Genomic DNA, 20,137 nt, shown 5'->3' with positions numbered 1-20,137 from the left:
TCATGTGAAACCCATAGCTCGTCTTGTCTTTTTATGCATTGTGATTTAATCCAGGAATCTCTTTCATCCTCCCTGACATTACTTTGTAGTGCTTTTAGTTCTTCTATTGTATCTACGACCTTCAAGGCAAATGCTTCAGCTGGTTCGAGTTCTGGTTCACTTATTGTATTCCAATCATCCCTTAACAATATACAGTTCAAGGCACAAAATCTAGCGACTTGATCTGCATAGGCGTTTCCCAGAGACACATAGTCCTGTCCTTTCGTGTGAGCACTGCACTTTACCACTGCAACTTCGGCTGGCACTTGAATGGCATGTAACAACTCCCTTATTCTCTCCCCATTTTTCACTGGGGATCCTGAAGAAGTCAGGAAACCTCTCTGTGACCACAGTTGTCCAAAGTCATGCACAATCCCAAACCCGTATTGGCTATCAGTGTAAATGGTGACTTTCATCAATGCAGACAATTGACATGCTCTAGTAAGGGCTACAAGTTCTGCTACTTGTGCAGAATAGACTCCTTGGAGCCATCCCGCTTCCAAGACCCCTGTCACAGTACATACAGCATATCCTGCTTTCAAAATTCCCACCCCATCTCTTAGACATGAACCATCAACAAAAAGAATTTGGTCATTTACATCAAGTTTTGTATCCTTGATGTCCGGTCGGGGTTTTGTGCAAAATTCAGTCACCTGAAGGCAGTCATGCTCGACGTCTTCAGCGTTCTCAATTTCAGCATGTTCTCCAGGAAGCAAGGTAGCTGGGTTCAACGTGGTGCACCTTTTCAGCTGCACATTCGGTGAGCCCAGAATAGTCGTTTCATACCTTGTGAGTCTTGCTCCAGTCATGTGCTGTGTTCGGGAGCGGGTCAAAAGTATCTCAACTGAGTGAGGGACCATGACTGTTACTGGGTGTCCCATCACTATTCCTTCACTCTGAGTGAGGCTGATACCAACTGCTGCTACGGCGCGCAAACACCCTGGAAGTGCTGCTGCAACCGGATCCAAAGTAGCTGAAAAATACGCTACTGGTCTGTTTACGCCACCATGGGCTTGTGTCAAGACAGACAAAGAACATGCATCACGTTCATGGCAAAACAATGTGAAAGGCTTCGTGTAGTCAGGCATACCTAAAGCTGGAGCCCTGCACATGCATTCTTTCAGTTCAACAAAGGCATCCATCTCGTCTCCTCTCAGCTCAATTTCATCCAAAGCATCCTTCTGGGTCAATTTCAGTAAAGGCTTTGCTAGAGACGAGAAGTTGGGAATCCACTGGCGACAGTATCCCACCATTCCCCAAAACTTCCTCACCTCCTTCCTTGTCTTTGGTGGACTCATTTGAAGTACACTGGTAATTCTTTCCTTCATTATTTTCCGTGACCCTTTCTCTATCTGATGACCCAAGTATTTCACCTTCTTCTGACAGAACTGCAGTTTGGAAGGAGACACCTTGTGTCCATTCCCTCCCAAATGGTTCAACAGAGCAATGGTATCGGCTGTGCAGCCACTTTCTGTCTTTGATGCAACCAGTAAGTCATCAATGTACTGTACTAGGGTTGACTCGAATGGCAACTCTAACTCTTCCAAATCTTTCTTTAGGACTTCAAATCAAATCATTAACATTTATAAAGCGCGCTACTCACCCGTGCGGGTCTCAAGGCGCTAGGGGGGAAAAAAAGGGGGGGTTATCGCTGCTCGAACAGCCAAGTCTTTAGGAGTCTCCGGAAAGCGGAGTGGTCCTGGGTGGTCCTGAGGCTGGTGGGGAGGGAGTTCCAGGTCTTGGCCGCCAGGAAGGAGAAAGATCTCCCACCCGCCGTGGAGCGGCGGGTGCGAGGGACGGCAGCAAGTGCAAGGCCAGCGGAGCGGAGGGGGCGGGTGGGGACGTAGAAGCTGAGGCGTCTGTTGAGGTATTCCGGTCCCTTGTTGTGGAGGGCTTTGTGTGCGTGGGTGAGAAGACGGAAGGTGATCCTTTTGCTGACTGGGAGCCAATGCAGGTGTCTCAGGTGTGCGGAGATGTGGCTGTTGCGGGGTACGTCGAGGATGAGGCGGGCCGAGGCGTTTTGGATGCGTTGCAGGCGGTTTTGGAGTTTGGCGGTGGTCCCGGCGTAGAGGGTGTTGCCGTAGTCCAGGCGACTCGTGACAAGGGCGTGGGTCACGGTTTTTCTGGTGTCGGCGGGGATCCAGCGGAAGATCTTGCGGAGCATGCGGAGAGTGAGGAAGCAGGCGGAGGACACAGCGTTGACTTGCTTGGTCATGGTGAGAAGAGGGTCCAAGATGAAGCCGAGGTTGCGGGCGTGGTCTGCGGGGGTCGGTGCGGTGCCGAGGGCCGTGGGCCACCAGGAGTCGTCCCAGGCGGACGGGGTGTTGCCGAGGATGAGGACTTCCGTTTTTTCAGAGTTCAGCTTTAGGCGGCTGAGCCTCATCCAATCTGCGACGTCCTTCATACCCTCCTGTAGGTTGGTCTTGGCGCTGGCGGGGTCCTTGGTGAGGGAGAGTACAAGTTGGGTGTCGTCGGCGTAGGAGGTGATGATGATGTCGTGCTTGCGTACGATGTCGGCGAGGGGGCTCATGTAGACATTGAAGAGTGTCGGGCTGAGCGATGAGCCTTGAGGTACGCCGCAGATGATCTTGGTGGGTTCTGAGCGAAACGGAGGGAGGTAAACTCTTTGGGAGCGGTTAGCGAGGAAGGAGGCGATCCAGTCCAGGGCCTGGCCTTGGATCCCGGTGGAGCGTAGGCGGGTGATTAGGGTGCGGTGACAGACGGTGTCAAAGGCAGCCGAGAGGTCGAGGAGAATGAGGGCGACTGTTTCACCGTTGTCCATCAGGGTTCTGATGTCGTCTGTGACTGAGATGAGGGCGGTTTCCGTGCTGTGGTTGGTTCGGAATCCGGTTTGTGAAGGGTCGAGCAGGTTGTTGTCTTCCAGGAAGGTGGTCAGCTGTTTGTTGACGGTCTTTTCTATTACCTTGGCTGGGAAAGGTAGAAGAGAGATGGGGCGGAAGTTTTTCAGGTCGCTTGGGTCAGCCGTAGGTTTCTTTAGTAGGGCGTTGACTTCAGCGTGCTTCCAGCATTCGGGGAAGGTAGCAGAAGAAAAAGAAGAGTTGATGACGGTCTGGAGGTGCGGGGCGATGATGTCGTCGGCTTTGTTAAAGATGAAGTGCGGGCAGGGGTCCGAAGGGGCGCCGGAGTGGATAGAGTTCATGATGGATAGAATTCCAATTAGTTCCAATTATGTTGGAAAATGGGTTATTGATAGGGCAGGTAGGTACCTACACCTAGCAACAAGCCACAAACCTCCACAAAAGTACAGTTAGGTCTCAGTAAATTAATCCCAGCTCTACCCTTGGTAGCTTGGCATCGAGCGTCAAGGCTTAACTTAGGAGACAAAGTGTAAAGCATTCAAATATCACACAACAGTAATTAAATAAAACACAGGAAACAGTTTAAAAATCCAAAACCAATTTATAAAAATAGCTTATATTTTTATCTTTAAAATGACACAAAAACGATTAAAATCGCTTCAGGGGAACCGGAGATATGAATTTTTAAAGTATTATTATTTTCTAGCGCATAGAAACAAAAAGCGCCAATCGGGTCATCTGGTTGCACCAGGACCGGGACAAAGTCAAACTTTCAGGCCGACCGCGATGGAGCCCTGCTCGGCTACAGGTCGCGGGAAGCCTCGGTTAAAAAGTTACCTTCTGACTTAGTCTTTATTTTGAAGTTTTTCTTCACCGGGACGAACCTGCCAGTTGGATCCGACCTCCTGGAGCCCTTGTCCGGATACGCGAAGTCGGTTTCCTCGGTGGTGATTTCTACCTTCGGACTTAGTCGTTTTTTCGAGATGAAAATCCTTCGACCGGGGTAAACCTGGATCTTGATCCGACGTCTGTGGAGCCCTTCTCGGATACGATGGCTGGAAGGTCCCGGTCAACTTTTTACATTCGGACTTAGTCTCTTTTTCGGATGTTTTTCTTGACCGGGACGAACCACGAAGTCAGGCCGGGTCGCGGTTGAGGCAAGCCGGCTAGAATTTCCGCGTCGAGTCGGTCACTTTATGGAGCTTTTTTCTAAAATTTCTCCAATCTTTTCCAAACTTCTGGGGCTTCACCCAGATGTTCTTTTAAGGTTCTTTTGGGGTCCACAGCTCACCCCAAGGGTCCAGAAGTTCTGTGATGGTCCTTGGGAAGTGCGGACTTCAACTCCCAGAGTGCACCTGGCGCAAACTCCTTTTTGGCCACTGGGCAGTGGTCAGCTGGTCACTTTTTCAGGAGTTGGTGCAGGGGACTCTGGTTAGCAATTTTTCACCTGTAGCAAACAGGGAGTCCCTCCTTGAACCAGTGGAAGCCAGGCAAAGTCCTTCTTGTGGTGAAGCCCAAGTGTGCAGCTGGTGCAGTCTTTCTGAGTGCAGGGTCCAGGTGCAGGCCAGGGGTCCAGCAGGGCAGTCCTTCTTCTTCTTGTAGTTCTTTCTTCTTGAAATTTGGACTTGATTGAATATCGACGGTGACTCAGAGAACCCTTGAGGAATTCGACACCAACTGTATACTCTGTCTAGGAATTTGAAACAAAAGAGGAATTGGCTGTCCTCATGAAGAGGCACAGAAAAGAATGCTTGTGACAAATCGATGACTGAGAACCACTCAGCTTCGCAAGGGATCTGAAACATTATCACAGCCGGATTCGGTACGACAGGGCAGCACTTGATTATGATGTCATTTATTTTCCTCAAATCCTGTACAAGTCGGACTTTCCCACTTGGCTTCATTAGTCCCATTATCGGTGAATTACATGGGCTGCTTAATACTTCTTTCAGTACTCCCTGCTTCACGAATTCGTCGATAAGTTGGGCAACTTTCATGAGGGTATCTTGTGGCATGTGGTATTGTGGGGTCTGGGGAAAGATCGCATTGGGCTTTACCATCACTTTTACTGGTTCTACTCCTTTCATCAATCCCACCTCTTTCCCTGTCATGTCCCACACTTTCTCTCCGACTGTTTCCCGTAGTTCTGCTGGGATATCTTCTTCAGTTATCATTGGTAAAAGACAAATCAGAGGATACTCTTCGTCAACTGTTTCTATTTCATCGCCCTCTATACTGTCCTCTTCTTCCCCATCACTGCTCGTCTGTATTGTTATTCCCTCGTTCGAGCACATTATCGAACAACCCAATTTGCACAATAGGTCTCTTCCTAACAGTGCTATCGGGCTTGAGTCACATACCACAAACTGATGTACCCCTTGATAGTTACCAATGTTGACTGGTATCGGATCTGTTATTGGGTTCGTCAGATGCCTGTTTGCTACTCCCACCACTTGAACTGTCCTCCCTGAGAGTGGCAAATTTGGTACTTCACTGCTCTTAACAGTTGAACGTGTGGCTCCCGTGTCAACCAGGAATGAGACACGATGACCCATTACTCTTCCCTCTACGTACGGACCCCTTTGATCAACTTCCAAGGATGCCGCAAGCACACAATCTCCTTCCTCTTCTGAGCTTTCACTCTCCCATACATTGTTTATTCCACTCTCACTGTGTAATGGGAACTGTTGTACTGTGCCATTTGTGCTCATTACCTGACCCGTTACCTGTGGAGGAACCATCATTTGCTGCTGACTCATTGGTGCCAAAGGTATTTGCATTTGCTGATTAGGTACCAAAGGTAACTGCTGTTGCATCGGCTGCATTTGCGTCATCTGCACACGGGGCATCTGCATCTGCTGCAGCTGCATAGGTTGTAATCCCTGCAATTGATTTATAGTCTGAAAGTTTGGGTTTGGACCTCTCATTTTCGGTCCTCTCATTGTCTGAAATGCATTGACATCATTGTTTTGCTGACCAACACCTACACCTGCACCTGCACCTTCCTGCACCACCATCGGACACTCGCGTTTCCAATGACCTACGTTTCCGCACGCGTGACACGGCATCACTTTCTTCATTGCCTGCACACCTGTCACAACAGTGTTCAAATCCGGACCATTATTCACAAAACCTCCTCTACCTCTGCCTCTGCCCTGTGGCTGAAACGCCATGTTTCCTTGCAACTGCGGCTGCTGTTGCTGAAACACCATGCCTCCCTGCAACTGCGGCTGCTGTTGCGGTACCTGCTGTTGGAACCCTTGCATCCCTGGCAACCCTTGCAGTCCCTGCAGACCTTGCAAGCCTGTCTGAGCCGCCTTAAGCTGCATCATCATCACCTTCTCTTTCAGCTTTTTCTGTTTCACCTCAATTTCGTCGCTACAGTATGTCGCATAAGTCAAGACTTCATCAATCGGTTTCGACTGCCAGCAGATCAAATGTGATTTTATCATCTGACTTATATCTGGTCTCAGCCCTTCCACAAATCTGAACACAAAATGAAGCATATCTTTCGCCTCGATTGCTTCCGTGCCACTGTAATTCTTGAACGCCTTCAACAACCTCTCATAGTAACTATGAATCGATTCTTTAGCCTCTTGGGCAGTTCGATCAATTTTCTGCCAATCCACATTTTTGGCGGCAAACTTCGTCTTCAAATGTTCAATCACCTTATAGTACAGACACATCACCATAGGTGATGGTGCACCCGTCTCTCTGTCTCTCTCTGGTTCACTTGTCGGCCAACCTACAGCTCTTTTGCAATCCTCCCACAAATCCGCCGGAACCACAATCTCGAATAGAGTGTTCAGGTCTTCCTAGAGACATTTTGCAAGCTTCACAAACCTATCAGTCTGTTGATACCATTCAATCGGCTTCTCTCTCAGTTTGGGAAAATCATTCGTAAAAGACTGAATATCGCTCCTGTGCCATGGTACATGTACTAATTTTCCCCCTGCTGTCTCCCTCATTGGTAACATAGTTACTGTATCACTACTCTGTGGTCTTTTCTCATTGTGCTCTGTGGCACTGTCCCTCCTCTTATCCTTCCTCTTTACCCATCTGCTTTCCCACTTGTCTAAACACCTCCACACTTGGGCACTCTGCAACAATTCTCTAAGGTGTGCCTTCATGCCTGCTGATCTCATGTGTTCAAAATCTGTGGTCCCAAAATCCAACCTATAGCTCCTGCTCAAGTGTTTCGTCTTGCCTATGTCAATCCCGTTCCTGTCTGCTACTTCCTGCAAACTTTTATGTACCTTGTTTACTTCTTTCGTGATCTTTGGACATAGATACCTCAACTCCTCTTCCGTGTAGGATTCTAACCTGTTCACACCCATATTCCCTTCCACCAATTCTTGTGCTTCCATGTTCAGTCTCATCCTGCTCAAGTAATCGTCTCCTTTCCCACTGTCTGAACTTTGTGTGGAATTTAAACTGTTGAACCATTGTGTCAGCTGTTGCGCATTTACCCCCATCAGTGTAGCATTCACATCGACTGCCATCGATGGTTGCGGCAACTTTTCAGTGTTCGATGTTAATGGTATTATCAGTGGGGGGCTCGACCTCACCAGTGTTGACTGAGCGCATACGGGACTAAACTCCATCAAGGACCCACACCCAGTTGGCTGAGTCGCTATCGGAGTTATCCCTGGAATGTTTTCTATGCACCTTCTTTCCGTCCCATTTTGCAGCATTGGTCCCTGACTGTTCATGCCTAAGTTAGGCTGACTATACAGAGGTACCACTGGACCTACAGTAATGGGCAGTGATATCGCATCTGGATTTTGTCCATTTCCCATATTCTGAGGCATGTTCATCCCCATATTATGGGCCATCATTGCCGGCATGCCCATCTGACTCCCCGTCATTTGAGCATGAACATTTCCTCCCTGCATCTGCTTTTGAGGCATCATAAACTGAGTTGATTCAGCTTGTGCCATTGTTGGGTTGTAACCATTCTGTACGCCCCTTACGGTTGGATCTAGAATCATTCCTCCACTGTTATCACTGCTGTAGTACCCTGACATCTGCGGCTGATAATGTTCTGCTGGTTTCAACACGGGCACATCTGGATACATTCTCCTAACCTGCGGTATCTGTGGGGTGAGCAGTAAACTCGGATCCTTAGATCCCGATGGTACTCCTGTATTCTGCGTTTCACTGTTCTGTACCGATGCCGGAGGGGCAGAACTGGTACTTGGACCTTGTCCATTCTCTGCATAAGGTGGTGGACGGTCGTTCAACAACTCCATTATCAATTCCTCGTCCTCTAACTCCTCTTCTTTTCTCAACTTTTCCTCGTCCTCTCTGTCCTTGGAACTCTTCCTGTCTGTCTTACAGGTAGCTTTCTTACCTGTCTCCTCTTCATCCTTAGTAATTGCGGGGAACAATTTTATTCCCTGCAATACATCTGACCTCCACACCTTCTGCGCATTATCCCACCTAGCATCCGCTAGTGTCTTTTCTACCTTCCTCATCCTTGTTTCGAACTTGTTTTTCTGTTGCTGCCTAGCCATGAGTTCCCATATTGCTAGAGCCTCAAACTGTGCTGGCCTTGGAGGTACTTTCATGTCATACATCGTAAATCTCAAATTCTCTAGGACCCTTATATTGAATGTCCCATGTATCGGGAATGCTACGCTCCCATGTTTCTCTGTCCACTTGTGCCATTGCTTTAGCCAAAGACACGGAGCTACCCCTTTTTCCTCCATTACAATGTAAGCTGGTGTACCCTCGGGCGGCGTTTCCTCTCCTACGCTCGCTTTGATGTAAGACTCTCCCTTCATCGCGCTCCTGAATGCTTTAAGGAATTTCATTTTCTCGTCTTTTAATTCACAAAGTTTATAATCGATAGGTCACTGTTATTCCACCAAATTTGTAATCAATAGGTGACTTTAATTCCCGGAATACTCTTCACCTGCCTTTCCCCTTCCAATCGAGTGCCACGGACTGCGTCCAATCCGTGCGCGACCCTTCTCTCCAACCAACCTATCCCAGCGCGGCTCTTAGTGACGTCACACTCACACACACTGCGGCTGACAAAGCCTCGCGGCTAGTCCTCCTTCACTCAGTTCCTCCCGTAACAACTTTTTGCATGTATTGCGAGCTACCAAAAACTAAAACAGATCTGTCGGTTTACTACAGGAAGGGTAACATAATCGCTTCAGGACCTTAGGGACCTTTCACTAACCTCGGCCACTATTCGATCTCTTTCACCAGCCTCGGCCGCTATTCCGTCTTTCTCAGTCCCCACATTCGCAAGCAAATCTGACCCGCAGACCTACTCTCAACTTGTCAATGATCTGTTCTAGTGCACTTAGAATCTTGTCAAAGCCCGAAGTCGAAGTTCCTATCACTCCCTAACACACGTACCCACTCGTTGACCACGCCCGATCAACCTACTAAACCGCCCAGACCACAACATGGATCAACATACTCCGGAGTCTCTTGACCTCGCAGGGCCCGTCTCAACAACAACAACCACGTGGACCTTTTTATGCACAAAGCGCCAGACGCACATGAAGTTCGACGACTTCCCTACTCTCACACTCGGAGCCGCACCTCCGCTATCTCTATGAAGTTCGACGACTTCTTAGCTCTACACTCGGAGTCGCACCTCCGCTATCCTTAAAAGAAAACCCTCGCAACCTTTTCACACACTCTGCGGCAATAAGCTGTGCAAGCGCAAAACCCTAACTTCACTCATACCATCACTAGTACCGCCAACGCTGTTTCCACATCTCCGTTCTCTCCATTCGCAAGCTCCGAGATCCCGGGAAAGTCGCGGTGGACCTAGCCCATCATCATCTTGTCAATTATTTTCATCCAAAAAAAATCTAATTCAACTTCCCGAATGAGGCCTCAAAATGCGTAACCGTTAATTCGACACCATGTACTCTAATGGTACAGGGTCCCAAAAGACAAAACCGTCCTCTGCTACCATCAACTGATAGAGCGGAACGTGGTACCAATTTACCTGCGTTCGGACGCTCTTTAGGTCGATGAATCTTTTGACTAAGTGGGAACTCTCTGTACTATTAATCGAACAGTCTCATCTAATCGATAATCAATAACGAACATAAGCAACACCTTGAACAACATAACACTTAACAATTAATCCAGAATACATTTCGGCGAACCCTGACCTTTCAGCCAGGAATAACTACACCAGTTTATTGCAAAGTTAGTGAATTTATTTCCCTATATTAACAAAGCTAGCACAATATAAATGTGTCTCAACACCAAATGATAAACATAAATGAACATTAATAGCTGTCCATAACGTCGAAACAAGTGTAATCTATGCAGCATTTGAATCACAAGGCATTCGATAGTGGCAATGCAAAGCACTAATACGATAATCTGTAATGGGCTAATTGCGTACATTTAGTCAGCATAACAAGATCTCCAATTGCATCGTGTGACATATGGAATCCTCGTCTAACCTCAAATTAGCATCAGCATGTGGGACTTCATGCAAAAACGATTTGGCAACATCAATTTAGAAAACTCCTAGCTAGGGTCCTTATCAAAATCAGCAGTTGGTTACCTAAAAGAAACACAATGCAATTTTACAGTTTCCTTTCATAATTACCAATTCCAATCAGCAATCAATGAAGTCTTCGTCTCACAGGTACCGTTTCTCGATCAGCATGGGACGGGACAAAGGGGCAGGGGTGAACGGGGCAATTGCCTCACGGCGGCAAGATAAGATTACTACTTCATGCAAAGGGGCAAATCAAAGTTAAAGTCTCTAGGGCAAGAATCATTAAAGTCTTTTTCTCTCGACTAGAGAAAGCATCAAAGTCTCTCAAAATGGCGTCGCAGCAAAATGGGTCATAGTAGCTACGAAGTCAAAATGGCGGGATGTCCGAAGAGAGAGAGAGCTTCCCTCTCGTGCACCTGGGTTTTATAGACAACAATTCAAGTCCTGTAGGGTCTCCATTGGAGGGTTCATAGGTTAGCTTCAAATTGACCAATCAAAAACGACAGTTCTCAAGCTTTTACTTAAGCATACATTATCCTTGGAGATGGGTACACAAGTTGCAACATTGTTTCTCGATTAGCTTACTCTCAGAGGCTCCATTGTCCGCACCTGCAAGCCGACCTTGAATTTAAGAGAAAATATGCCATGCTGGCACCAACTTTAAGATAAGCATGTGAGCAGTTTCTGTGGAAAAGTACAGCTTCAAGCAGAAATACACGTTTAATAGCACAGTGGAAAAAATACGAACATCTAAACCGTGAGACCAGGCAACTAGGCCAAAGCCTCCGCTAAAGTAATGCTAAGCTAAGACATTTCAAATAAGCAAATCGTAGCACATGTTTATGATTATGTCGGATTAGTGCAATTCTAATACACCACGTTACATAAAGCACGCGTATAAATGATGGCAAACTACTCTGAGGGCACATTTTGTCCCCGTACAATCTTTATTAGTTCGGTTAATGTCACACATGATTGTTTCACACTACGTTTATGCGTTAATAAATCAAAACCTTCATTTTCTGCTTCATCAAGGGAAAGCGCATTATTTTGTGAAATAACCAAGTAAAGTCTTTCCAAACAGGGAGAGGGAGAGAGAGTGTGTGTTTGTTTCAATCTGTGTGTGTAAACCCGACAGACACCTTACCATACCCTACTTAAAGCACATGCACCCAACTATTTATCACAAAATACATTTATTAGAGGAGCTAACCCCCCCCCCCCATCCCAAGAAGCCATGCCCCCGTAAATGGCTTTCCTAGAAGAGCTACCAACTAGCCCGGACATGACAAAAACCACAAAACATGCTTTCCTCCGTTTCCAGTCGAACCTCTCAAAGCCGGGACATGTGCTAAATTTGGAAGGACAACTAGTGAAAACTGAAACACCTGGCCATCCTACGGTGTAAGGGTTTTGTTCGCTGCAATAGGTTGCATGTCTCCCACCTCAGAGATATTATCGCAGCTACCAAGTGACTCCACGATCATGGGTGACATTTTATCTAGTCCTGAAAACCATACGCCCCAGCTGAGTGAAACAAGCAGCAATGTGCTCTGGCACACACCCGTGCACTTAATGCTCCACACAGATCCATAAGTTGTTCTTGGCGCCACTATCCAATGTATTTTATCACTCAGTAAAACATTAGCGCATGCCAACCTCACTGGCCACGATCGCATATGACTCACATCAAAACAATAGGATACAAACAAAATATCAACAGATCACTTTGACTTCTGTTAATGAGGATTCCAAAACTACAACAGGCACCCAGAAGCGTACACATGGCTGGACAGTGCTATACAGAAGCAGTCAGCATAACATAGCACTTGATATAGGGTCACTTGGTAATCAGGTGCAAAAAGGAATCTGGAGGCACTGTGAACATTCAAATATCTCTTTTATTCTATAGATAAACCAAATGACTTTTCAGTGCCTCTTTCTTACAGGCAAAATGATTCTTCAGTGTCCTGAAAGTTAATTCCAGTCGTTTGAACTACTGGGCACAAACCACACTGGTATGGAAGCAGTCAATGCAAGATGTTTAGCATGGGGCATGGAAGACAACAGCAAACAAACAATGATGAACAGAGAGAAATCTCCATGCTCATCCAGTGATCCTGTGTTTTACTTAAATAAAGTCCAGCTGTTAATGCTACAATAAAGCAGCAAAAACTTGGCACCCGCCTAGCATTCATCAGTGTCTTCAGTGCTGATATGTACTAAAAGAATAGAAATCTCTGCAAGATAGCTACGTTCCCTTATTCTGGCACGCTGTCCTCCACCAGAAAAGCAGAGGACAGCACCTCAACTGACTTGGTGAATGGGCTGTCAGTCCTCCAAAGCTTAAAAATGCCTTAAAATGTATCCTTCTATATTGTATGATACAAAAAATGTTCTGCGTTTCTTTTCTTTTTTTTATCCTTGTGGTCATAGAGACTCACCTGTGAGCCTCTCACTTGTTAGAAAGTCTGCCTTACAGTGTATGTTGCATGGGCAAGTACCTTGCAAGTAGTATAAAGATTATTAGGTGACATAACATAGAAATAGGGGTCCAATGGACTATCAGCCTTATTTTGAGTTTGGCGGTGAGTCCTCCTCCCTAGGTCAGCAGAGACAAGAGCCTGCCTTCCGCTTGGATAGGTCAGCCTTCCCTATTGTGAGATCCTTGCCTGCCTGACTGGTAGCTCACTGCCCTCAGAGCAACCCTGGTGCAGTGGCTGCCTTGAAGGTAGAGGAGTTTACAGAGCTCGTTCCATTTTGAGACACCTTTTTTGTGTTTGAAGATCAAATGACCAAACCTGGAGTTTTATTTATCAAAAAATAAAACCTGTAGTCTTGACGTGCAGGAAGATTTCTCCCTAAGATCATTTTTTGATTTCCCTACACAGGACTACCATGCTTTCCCTGGCAGTCTAGGTAGGGAAATCTAGCAATAGTTTCCTCTACCTCAGAATGGTGACTCAGCTGTCACTGTGACTTTACGTGGGACTGCCAGGTCAATGGTTTTTACTGGTGGAGCCAGTTGACGCCTCGTCAGTGGAAAACCTCCAGTTCCCCCATCTCTCAGTGAAGGGAAGAAACCATGAGTTTGGCGGGGAGGATGAGCCTCCAATGTATGACACTTCACGTTCTATAACACCAATTTATGACAACCAACATTAAAGTACCTGCTATGTGTTGATATTTTATATTTTATATAGGTAATGTTTAGTTTGTCCTTGGTTTACCAATAAAAATAAACATAATACACATTGTGGGGATATTCCAGTTCATTCCTGTACAGCATACCAACTCCAAAACAAGCAGACCTCGTCTATTCCTGTCAGGAAGGTGCCTCCTCACTTAGCAGCCGTGCTCCTGCCCTCCTACCAATGCTATTCATGGGAGATATGGAACGCAAGAACCTGTAACTGTGAGAGTGTTGGCATCCTAGTGGCCTTTCTGAAACTTCAGGTATTATACTCCGACCTTTGACTTTCTCTGACTCCTGTCACCAACACTGGCTTATTAGAGAGCTGCTAACCCGTTTCTTTTTCTCTTTCTCTCAGTGCTACAACCATGTTGTTATTTCCTTATCAATGAGTGGTGCTCACTTTTCATGCATACCGAGTCCACCTTGGACATTGTTCCGAATAATTTAATGCTGCAAATGAGACGCAGATGCTCGTGGCATAGGGATAACACAGAGAATGTCAGTCGACCTTCAGGAATGCTGTGAGGAACATTTGCACTTTATACTACCATCTGCCTAAATGGCACTCCTGATTGGTCACCAGCTGGTTTCCAGCCCTCACCACCATACTCACGTGCCCCCAAGGAGTCAGGAGGAGAGAAAAGGGGGTAGAGCTTGCAATACTGCACCGGGGAGACTCCATCATGAATGCTAAAACTTTGGCAGCTTCATTTTTATCAAAGGCTTTACTACAAAACTGCAACAACAACAAGGTGCTGGACGGAATGCTCGAATCAGTCTCAGCCACTGGTAATCGCTTGGGGCTGTATCTCAATCCATCGTTTTTCGCTCACATGGCCACCTTAGTTTGGACCTACCCATATGCATTTTTAAAAATATATATTTTTATTGGTTTTATAGGTAACAGGTACAGACATAAACAACAACCTGTCTTATCTTTCCCTCCCTTGGTCCCTTTTCCCCACGTCAGCTCACTATCTACAGATGACCGGTCTGTTTATAACATTGTCTATCCTGTCAACGGATCTGAGTGGTGTCCAGGTCAGGTACCAGGTTGTTGGTTGTGGTCTTCGTCACTGTCTGTTTCATCAGCAGATTGGGTCTGGTCCAATAATTCTTCTTTCGGATCCTTAAGGCAATCAAGCAAGAGGTCACATTGTCATGCTGTTTCTGCGGGTCTGCAACCCCTTGCTGCTTTCTGGTGCATCATCCCATTTTCTCAATGCGTCCTGCCATTTCTGTAGGTGTGGTCCCCCTGGGTCTTTCCAGTGTAGTGTAATCTCCCTTTCAGCTAGTAACAATGCCAAATCTATATACTTATTAGTAGTTTTCTTGGCTTTCGGTCGAGGAAAATCCCCCAGCAATGCCACCAATGGGGACATCGGAAGTCTTCTGTCTGTGACTGTTGTTATACTCTTGAACACCCTTTCCCAGTAGAGCCCAAGCCCTGTGCAGCTCCACAGCATGTTGCTGAGGTCTGCGCCTGGTGACCAAGCCATATGCATATCAGCCTTGACCCTGCTCTTCATGGAAACAGTGCAACCCAAAATGCTGTATGGCTGAGATTAAGTCAAGCATTTCACCCATTGATTTTTTGTTCACTTTAGTATATTGCCTTATGTGTGACAGTTATGCCCATGCACACTGGAACCAACCTTTACCTAGCTATACCTAGCTGATGAGCCCATAACAAGGGTGAAACTGGTCCTGAGTTGCTTGTGTTCCGATCCAGGGAGGACCTGGCCTGATAGTTTGAACTGATCTGTTCCCATTGGAGGAGGATCAAGACTGATTTGCATATAGGTGGGTCCAAACTGAGGTGGCAGGGTGTGCAAAATAATGATGAACTGTAAAACAGCCCAAGTAATTACCAGTGGGTGAATTTAATTCAAGCATTTCATCCATCACTTTAGAATGTCACCCTAAGTGGGATGGGTATGCCCAGACATGGGGCCCATGCCCACTCTGTCACTGGAACCAAAGTTATACCCACCCCGGGTTAGTTGCCTGCTGGCTCAGGAAGGACTTGGCTTGGCAGTTCAGGCTGGAATGTTCCCATTGGAGCAGGGTCAATACTGATTTGTGTGTAGCTGGGTCCAAACTGAGGTGGCAGAATAATGATGGACTGGGATGTGGCCTGAGTAAAATTAATTCAAGCATTCCAGCCAACACTTTTTGTATACTTGACTACAAGACTCGCTCTATGGAGGACGTGAGTAGTTGACCTTCTTCAGAAGTTCATCTTTAAGACATTATTGTTTGGTACATTGCAAGTGATTGAGCTTCCAAAACCCAAACTTGATGGCAGTTATTGCTTATGTGTTCAAAGTTTCAAAGGCGGATTATGCCAGATTTAATTCTAACTAATCATTTGAAAGTGAATTAAATTAAAGTAAGTGATTAAGTTGTAAATACCTCATTTTATCCAGGCAGACCATTGTTGAACCTTATTAGCTCCTATTTAGAAGTCAATAAAGATAAATCAAAGAGTATGTTGTTGCTTTGTCGACTTTCAAACAGCGTTTGATTTAGTGGCTAGTGGATTTGTTGGAAGAACCTGCTTACTTGGAGGATCCCAAGTGGTTTATAATTACTTATCTAGATTTTTCAAACATCTAATTAGACAGAAGCTAAACTAGCTCTCTTGGGGCATCTCTCAAGAAGAACTGAAATATTAAAGTTCATGCGTCAAGGATTCCTTTTTGGCTCTGTTTGGGTGAATTTCAAATCTGTTTGAAGGAAAAGTATCCTGCATCCCCTAAATATGGGGTAAATCCATACCACCTGTCTTTTATATGTTGATGAAACTTATTGCATGATCATAGGGCTGTGTAGCTACAAAGAAAGCTTTTTGCTTTATGAAAATATTGTAAAGTAAATTTCCTTACTGTGAATGTTGATAAAAATAAAATATTAATATTCGGTGTGAAGCAAATCAAATCCAAATGGTTTTTAAAAACTAAAATAGTGGAGGAAGCATATTTGTATAAATAAATAAGCTTGCTTTTTACTAGGAAATTAAGTTAGTGAAAGCATTTTAAATCTTTAAAGATTAGATCATCACTTTCATTAGTTGCCTTAGTGAACTTAAATCAGACATATGAGAGCTTATTTTCAGATTCCATTTCGTAAAACATATGCAACCAAGATATCTCCCATGGTACTTTATGGCTCTTAAATATTGAAACTTGATGATATAGTTGCATGGGAACAGGCAGAGAGAGCTTGTTCCAAACGGATCCTAAATCTTTCCAAGGAGACAAGATTTAAGTAACCTATTGTGAACTCAACCTTACTTCTTTGGGGAACCAAAATGCTGCATTGATTACATAAACTAACAAATGAGTACCTGAATAAAATCTCATACCTTTGTTGGGAAAATGTTCAAAGTAGTGAGAGGCAATGGGCAACATCATTACTAAAAATTATTAGCCAATAGAAAAATAATTACACCCTATTGGACAACATTACATTTTGGAAACCATTTCCAATAAAGTCAGCTTTAAAAAAGTCAGCATTACACAAGAACCTTAGACTGGACAATGACTATTTATTCAAAAACGCTCTATTTCCCTTACCTCAAATACTGTAGAGGACGAAAATGTTTTCTTCTATATCATTAGCTTACTAGACTCAACATTACGAAGTAAAGGGCTGAAAATACAATTGGGTTGATAGCCAATCTTTTTGGTTGATGACTTTTGTTCTAAGTTGCAGACAAGAGAATGGATCTATCTTTGCACATTTAACAACAAATGTTATATAATGTGTGTATGAGTTGGCTGTCCCTTGTAATTGGATAGCCTAGAAAGCTTTAAAATCTATTTTTATAAAGTCCTCAATTTTTAACTATAATCTCCTGTTGATTTCTCAGCTAATGTGTATTTTTGGAGATGTTGCAATTGGTTTAACTAACTTTTTAACAGCAGTCAAACAATATTCTTTACAAGAAAACAAAAGGTGGTTAGTGCCTTAAGGTCCGCACATCCAATTCAAATCCTATACACAGTCATAAAGAGAAATGACTTATATGAAGGCGAATGACAGGGGTGCCAGCCTTGTGTAACACCCAACCACCACAGGTGTATGAATGCTCATTGGGAAGCCAATCAGACCTAGACAAAATTAAATATAAACCAGAGCACACCAAAGCAGTCCAAAGAAGTTGATCCAAAGTGGAGAAATAGGTTCAAAGTCCAAAAACTGTTCAATAGTTGATTGAGGTTTATTCCTGTTGAACAATAATGCATCCAAAACAGCTTATTCCTGTTGAACAATAGTGCAGAAAGTCAATGTGACGAAACATGTGTCGGCTGTTTTGAATGCACTATTGTTCAACAGGAATAAGCTGTTTCGGATGCATTATTGTTCAACAGGAATAAACCTCAGTCAACTATTAAACAATATTCTTTGTAAATGTGTGATGACTTTTATAATGTACTTTGGTGTTTTATGGACAAAATGTATTATCTAACTGTGCACCATAACCAATAACCATGTAAGCTAGACGAGTCTCGACATTTCACTTTCAAGACAGTTCATCAAAAGTATCTAGAGCTTAATTGAACACGTTTGATATCATATGACAACATCAGCTTATTTAGGAAAAATGGGGATTCACACCAGAGTATATTCAACAGTGCAATATGTAAACTGAATCGTTCCAGTTCCCTCTTTCACTCAATCTACAAGGCATTATTTTGTTTCAAATACATGTCACTTCTTCTTTCCAGGTTTCTATTGCTGCCCTAGAGGAGCAAGACGGTCAAGAACTAATTCCGCATGCTCCAAACAGACGTGCACAGAACCAGCCTGAATTTGGGAATCCCTCTGGAGTTAATGGTGAGTACTCTGTTATAATGGCAAAGTAACTTTGCATTTTGTGCTTTTGAGATTGCTTGGTTAAAAAATTGGTTGTCTTATACTGGATGATGTACGAATACTACAGTGTTGACATCTGCGAGGAACCTTAAACCAGGTGTACTTAAGACTCGCTGTGTAGCTCTGAGCTATTCAACAATATGACGATCAAATTATGAATATCACTAATATTGCATGATGCCACCTGTTTGAATATGTGACTGTAGCTGTCCTCCCTTCACACTGTTGTTCGTTACAGTACATGCCCTATGTGCAACAGGTGTGCCCAGATCTTGGCCCTGCTCTCACTGTCCCACTCAGTCTCTACCTCAGTGATGAGAACTAAGGGGGTCAATATGAACACAGCGGGAAACCCCGCCGTGTTCATGCTGGCTGTCTTATCACAGACCGCCAGCCCCCTATAATAGCCGAATAATATACATTCTGCTGGGCCGGCGGGTAGAAACAGTGTTTCTGCCCACCGACCCAGCAGAATGCATGGCCGGGACATTGCCGACGGCTCCATAATGCCGCTGTGCAGCTGGTGCAGCAGCACCCCTTGCGCGGATCACTGCCCGTAAATCGGGCAGTGACCTGCACGACGGCCCACTGCACAGGGGCCCCTGCACTGCCCATGGCAAGTGCATGGGCAGTGCAGGGGCCCCTCAGGGGGGCCCCGGAGCACCCATTCGTCCAGCCTTTCTCTGGCGGGGGAACACCCCAGGGAAAGGCTGGAGGAACAAGGCCCTGTCGGATAAAGTAAACCGCCATGGTGGTCTGAAACTCCATGTTTGTAATGAGGGCCTAAGTAGTCAAAAAAGGTCTGCCGTTGCTTATGTTCCTGTCTGAAGGTGGCCTGGCAGTGTGGGCTGGAGTGCTCCCAATGGAGCAGGACCAAGTGTGATTTACATACTGTAGGTCTCTGTCTAGAGTAGGGTAGTGGACGTAAAAGATGGTCTGGAATTTGGCACCGAGCGATCACCACTGACTTAGATTAATTCAGCCATTCACTCCATCACCTTGTTTGCTTAAATTGTCTCATGGCCTGATTCCGATTTAGGTGGTACTGTAAATTGTAAGAATACTTGAAGGCTGTACTAAGTCTGGGGAAGAAACTACTAGTGCCATTTTCTCCACCACACACTGCTGTGGTGAAGGAAATAATACCAGTGGATTCTTATCCGGATGTGCCTGTTCCTACAAAACACTATACAATTTTCCATTACTGACATCTCAAAAACAGATGATTAGTGAGTAGTTATAATCATGTTGGATTGTGTGTTTGTTAGCCTTGTGTTCACATCAGTGTTAACAGCACATACATAGAATACATTTTTAACTTGGAAAAGCAGTTCACTTACTACAATGGTAGGGCCAGACTCACAAAAGGTACCAGGTCATTTACTTTAGCAATTTCTACAACCCCTGCACATCAACTTTCCCCAGCCCATGTCATCAGCTACCCCCACCATTCCCGAACCCTGCATTCCCACCTCCTGCCCCGCTTTTTATGGGCTAGCGCAAAACGCTCTGTCCATTCTGTAATCTCTCTTTGGGCTTCAAACCACACCCATGTCACGTCAGTCACTTACATTGGTTCATGGGCTTGCCTTTTGAAATCCTCTTGCTTTCATTTGTGAAAGGCTTGGATACCTCATGCCTTTTCCAGTGTTTAGCCCGCCTACACAGCAACAGTAAACTACTAAAAACATTCGAGGCTTGATGTTTTCAGCCTGG

At 45.2% G+C, this 20,137-nt stretch overlaps 1 protein-coding gene across 1 annotated transcript in view; it reads left to right on the top strand.

The window, feature by feature from the left end:
* Positions 1–20,137, top strand: part of LOC138282815 (transient receptor potential channel pyrexia-like) — a 1,013,831-nt gene that overhangs the window by 75,273 nt on the left and 918,421 nt on the right. Inside the window, exon 2 of the mRNA XM_069220730.1 lies at positions 18,274–18,382. Coding sequence (XP_069076831.1) covers positions 18,274–18,382 — 109 coding nt within the window. The remainder of the gene's footprint in view (positions 1–18,273; positions 18,383–20,137) is intronic.

The sequence above is a fragment of the Pleurodeles waltl genome, chromosome 2_2, assembly GCF_031143425.1.
Source record: "Pleurodeles waltl isolate 20211129_DDA chromosome 2_2, aPleWal1.hap1.20221129, whole genome shotgun sequence".
NCBI classification, from domain to species: domain Eukaryota; kingdom Metazoa; phylum Chordata; class Amphibia; order Caudata; family Salamandridae; genus Pleurodeles; species Pleurodeles waltl.
Note: the sequence above shows the minus strand (reverse complement) of the source record. Positions and strands in the feature narration are given on the sequence as shown.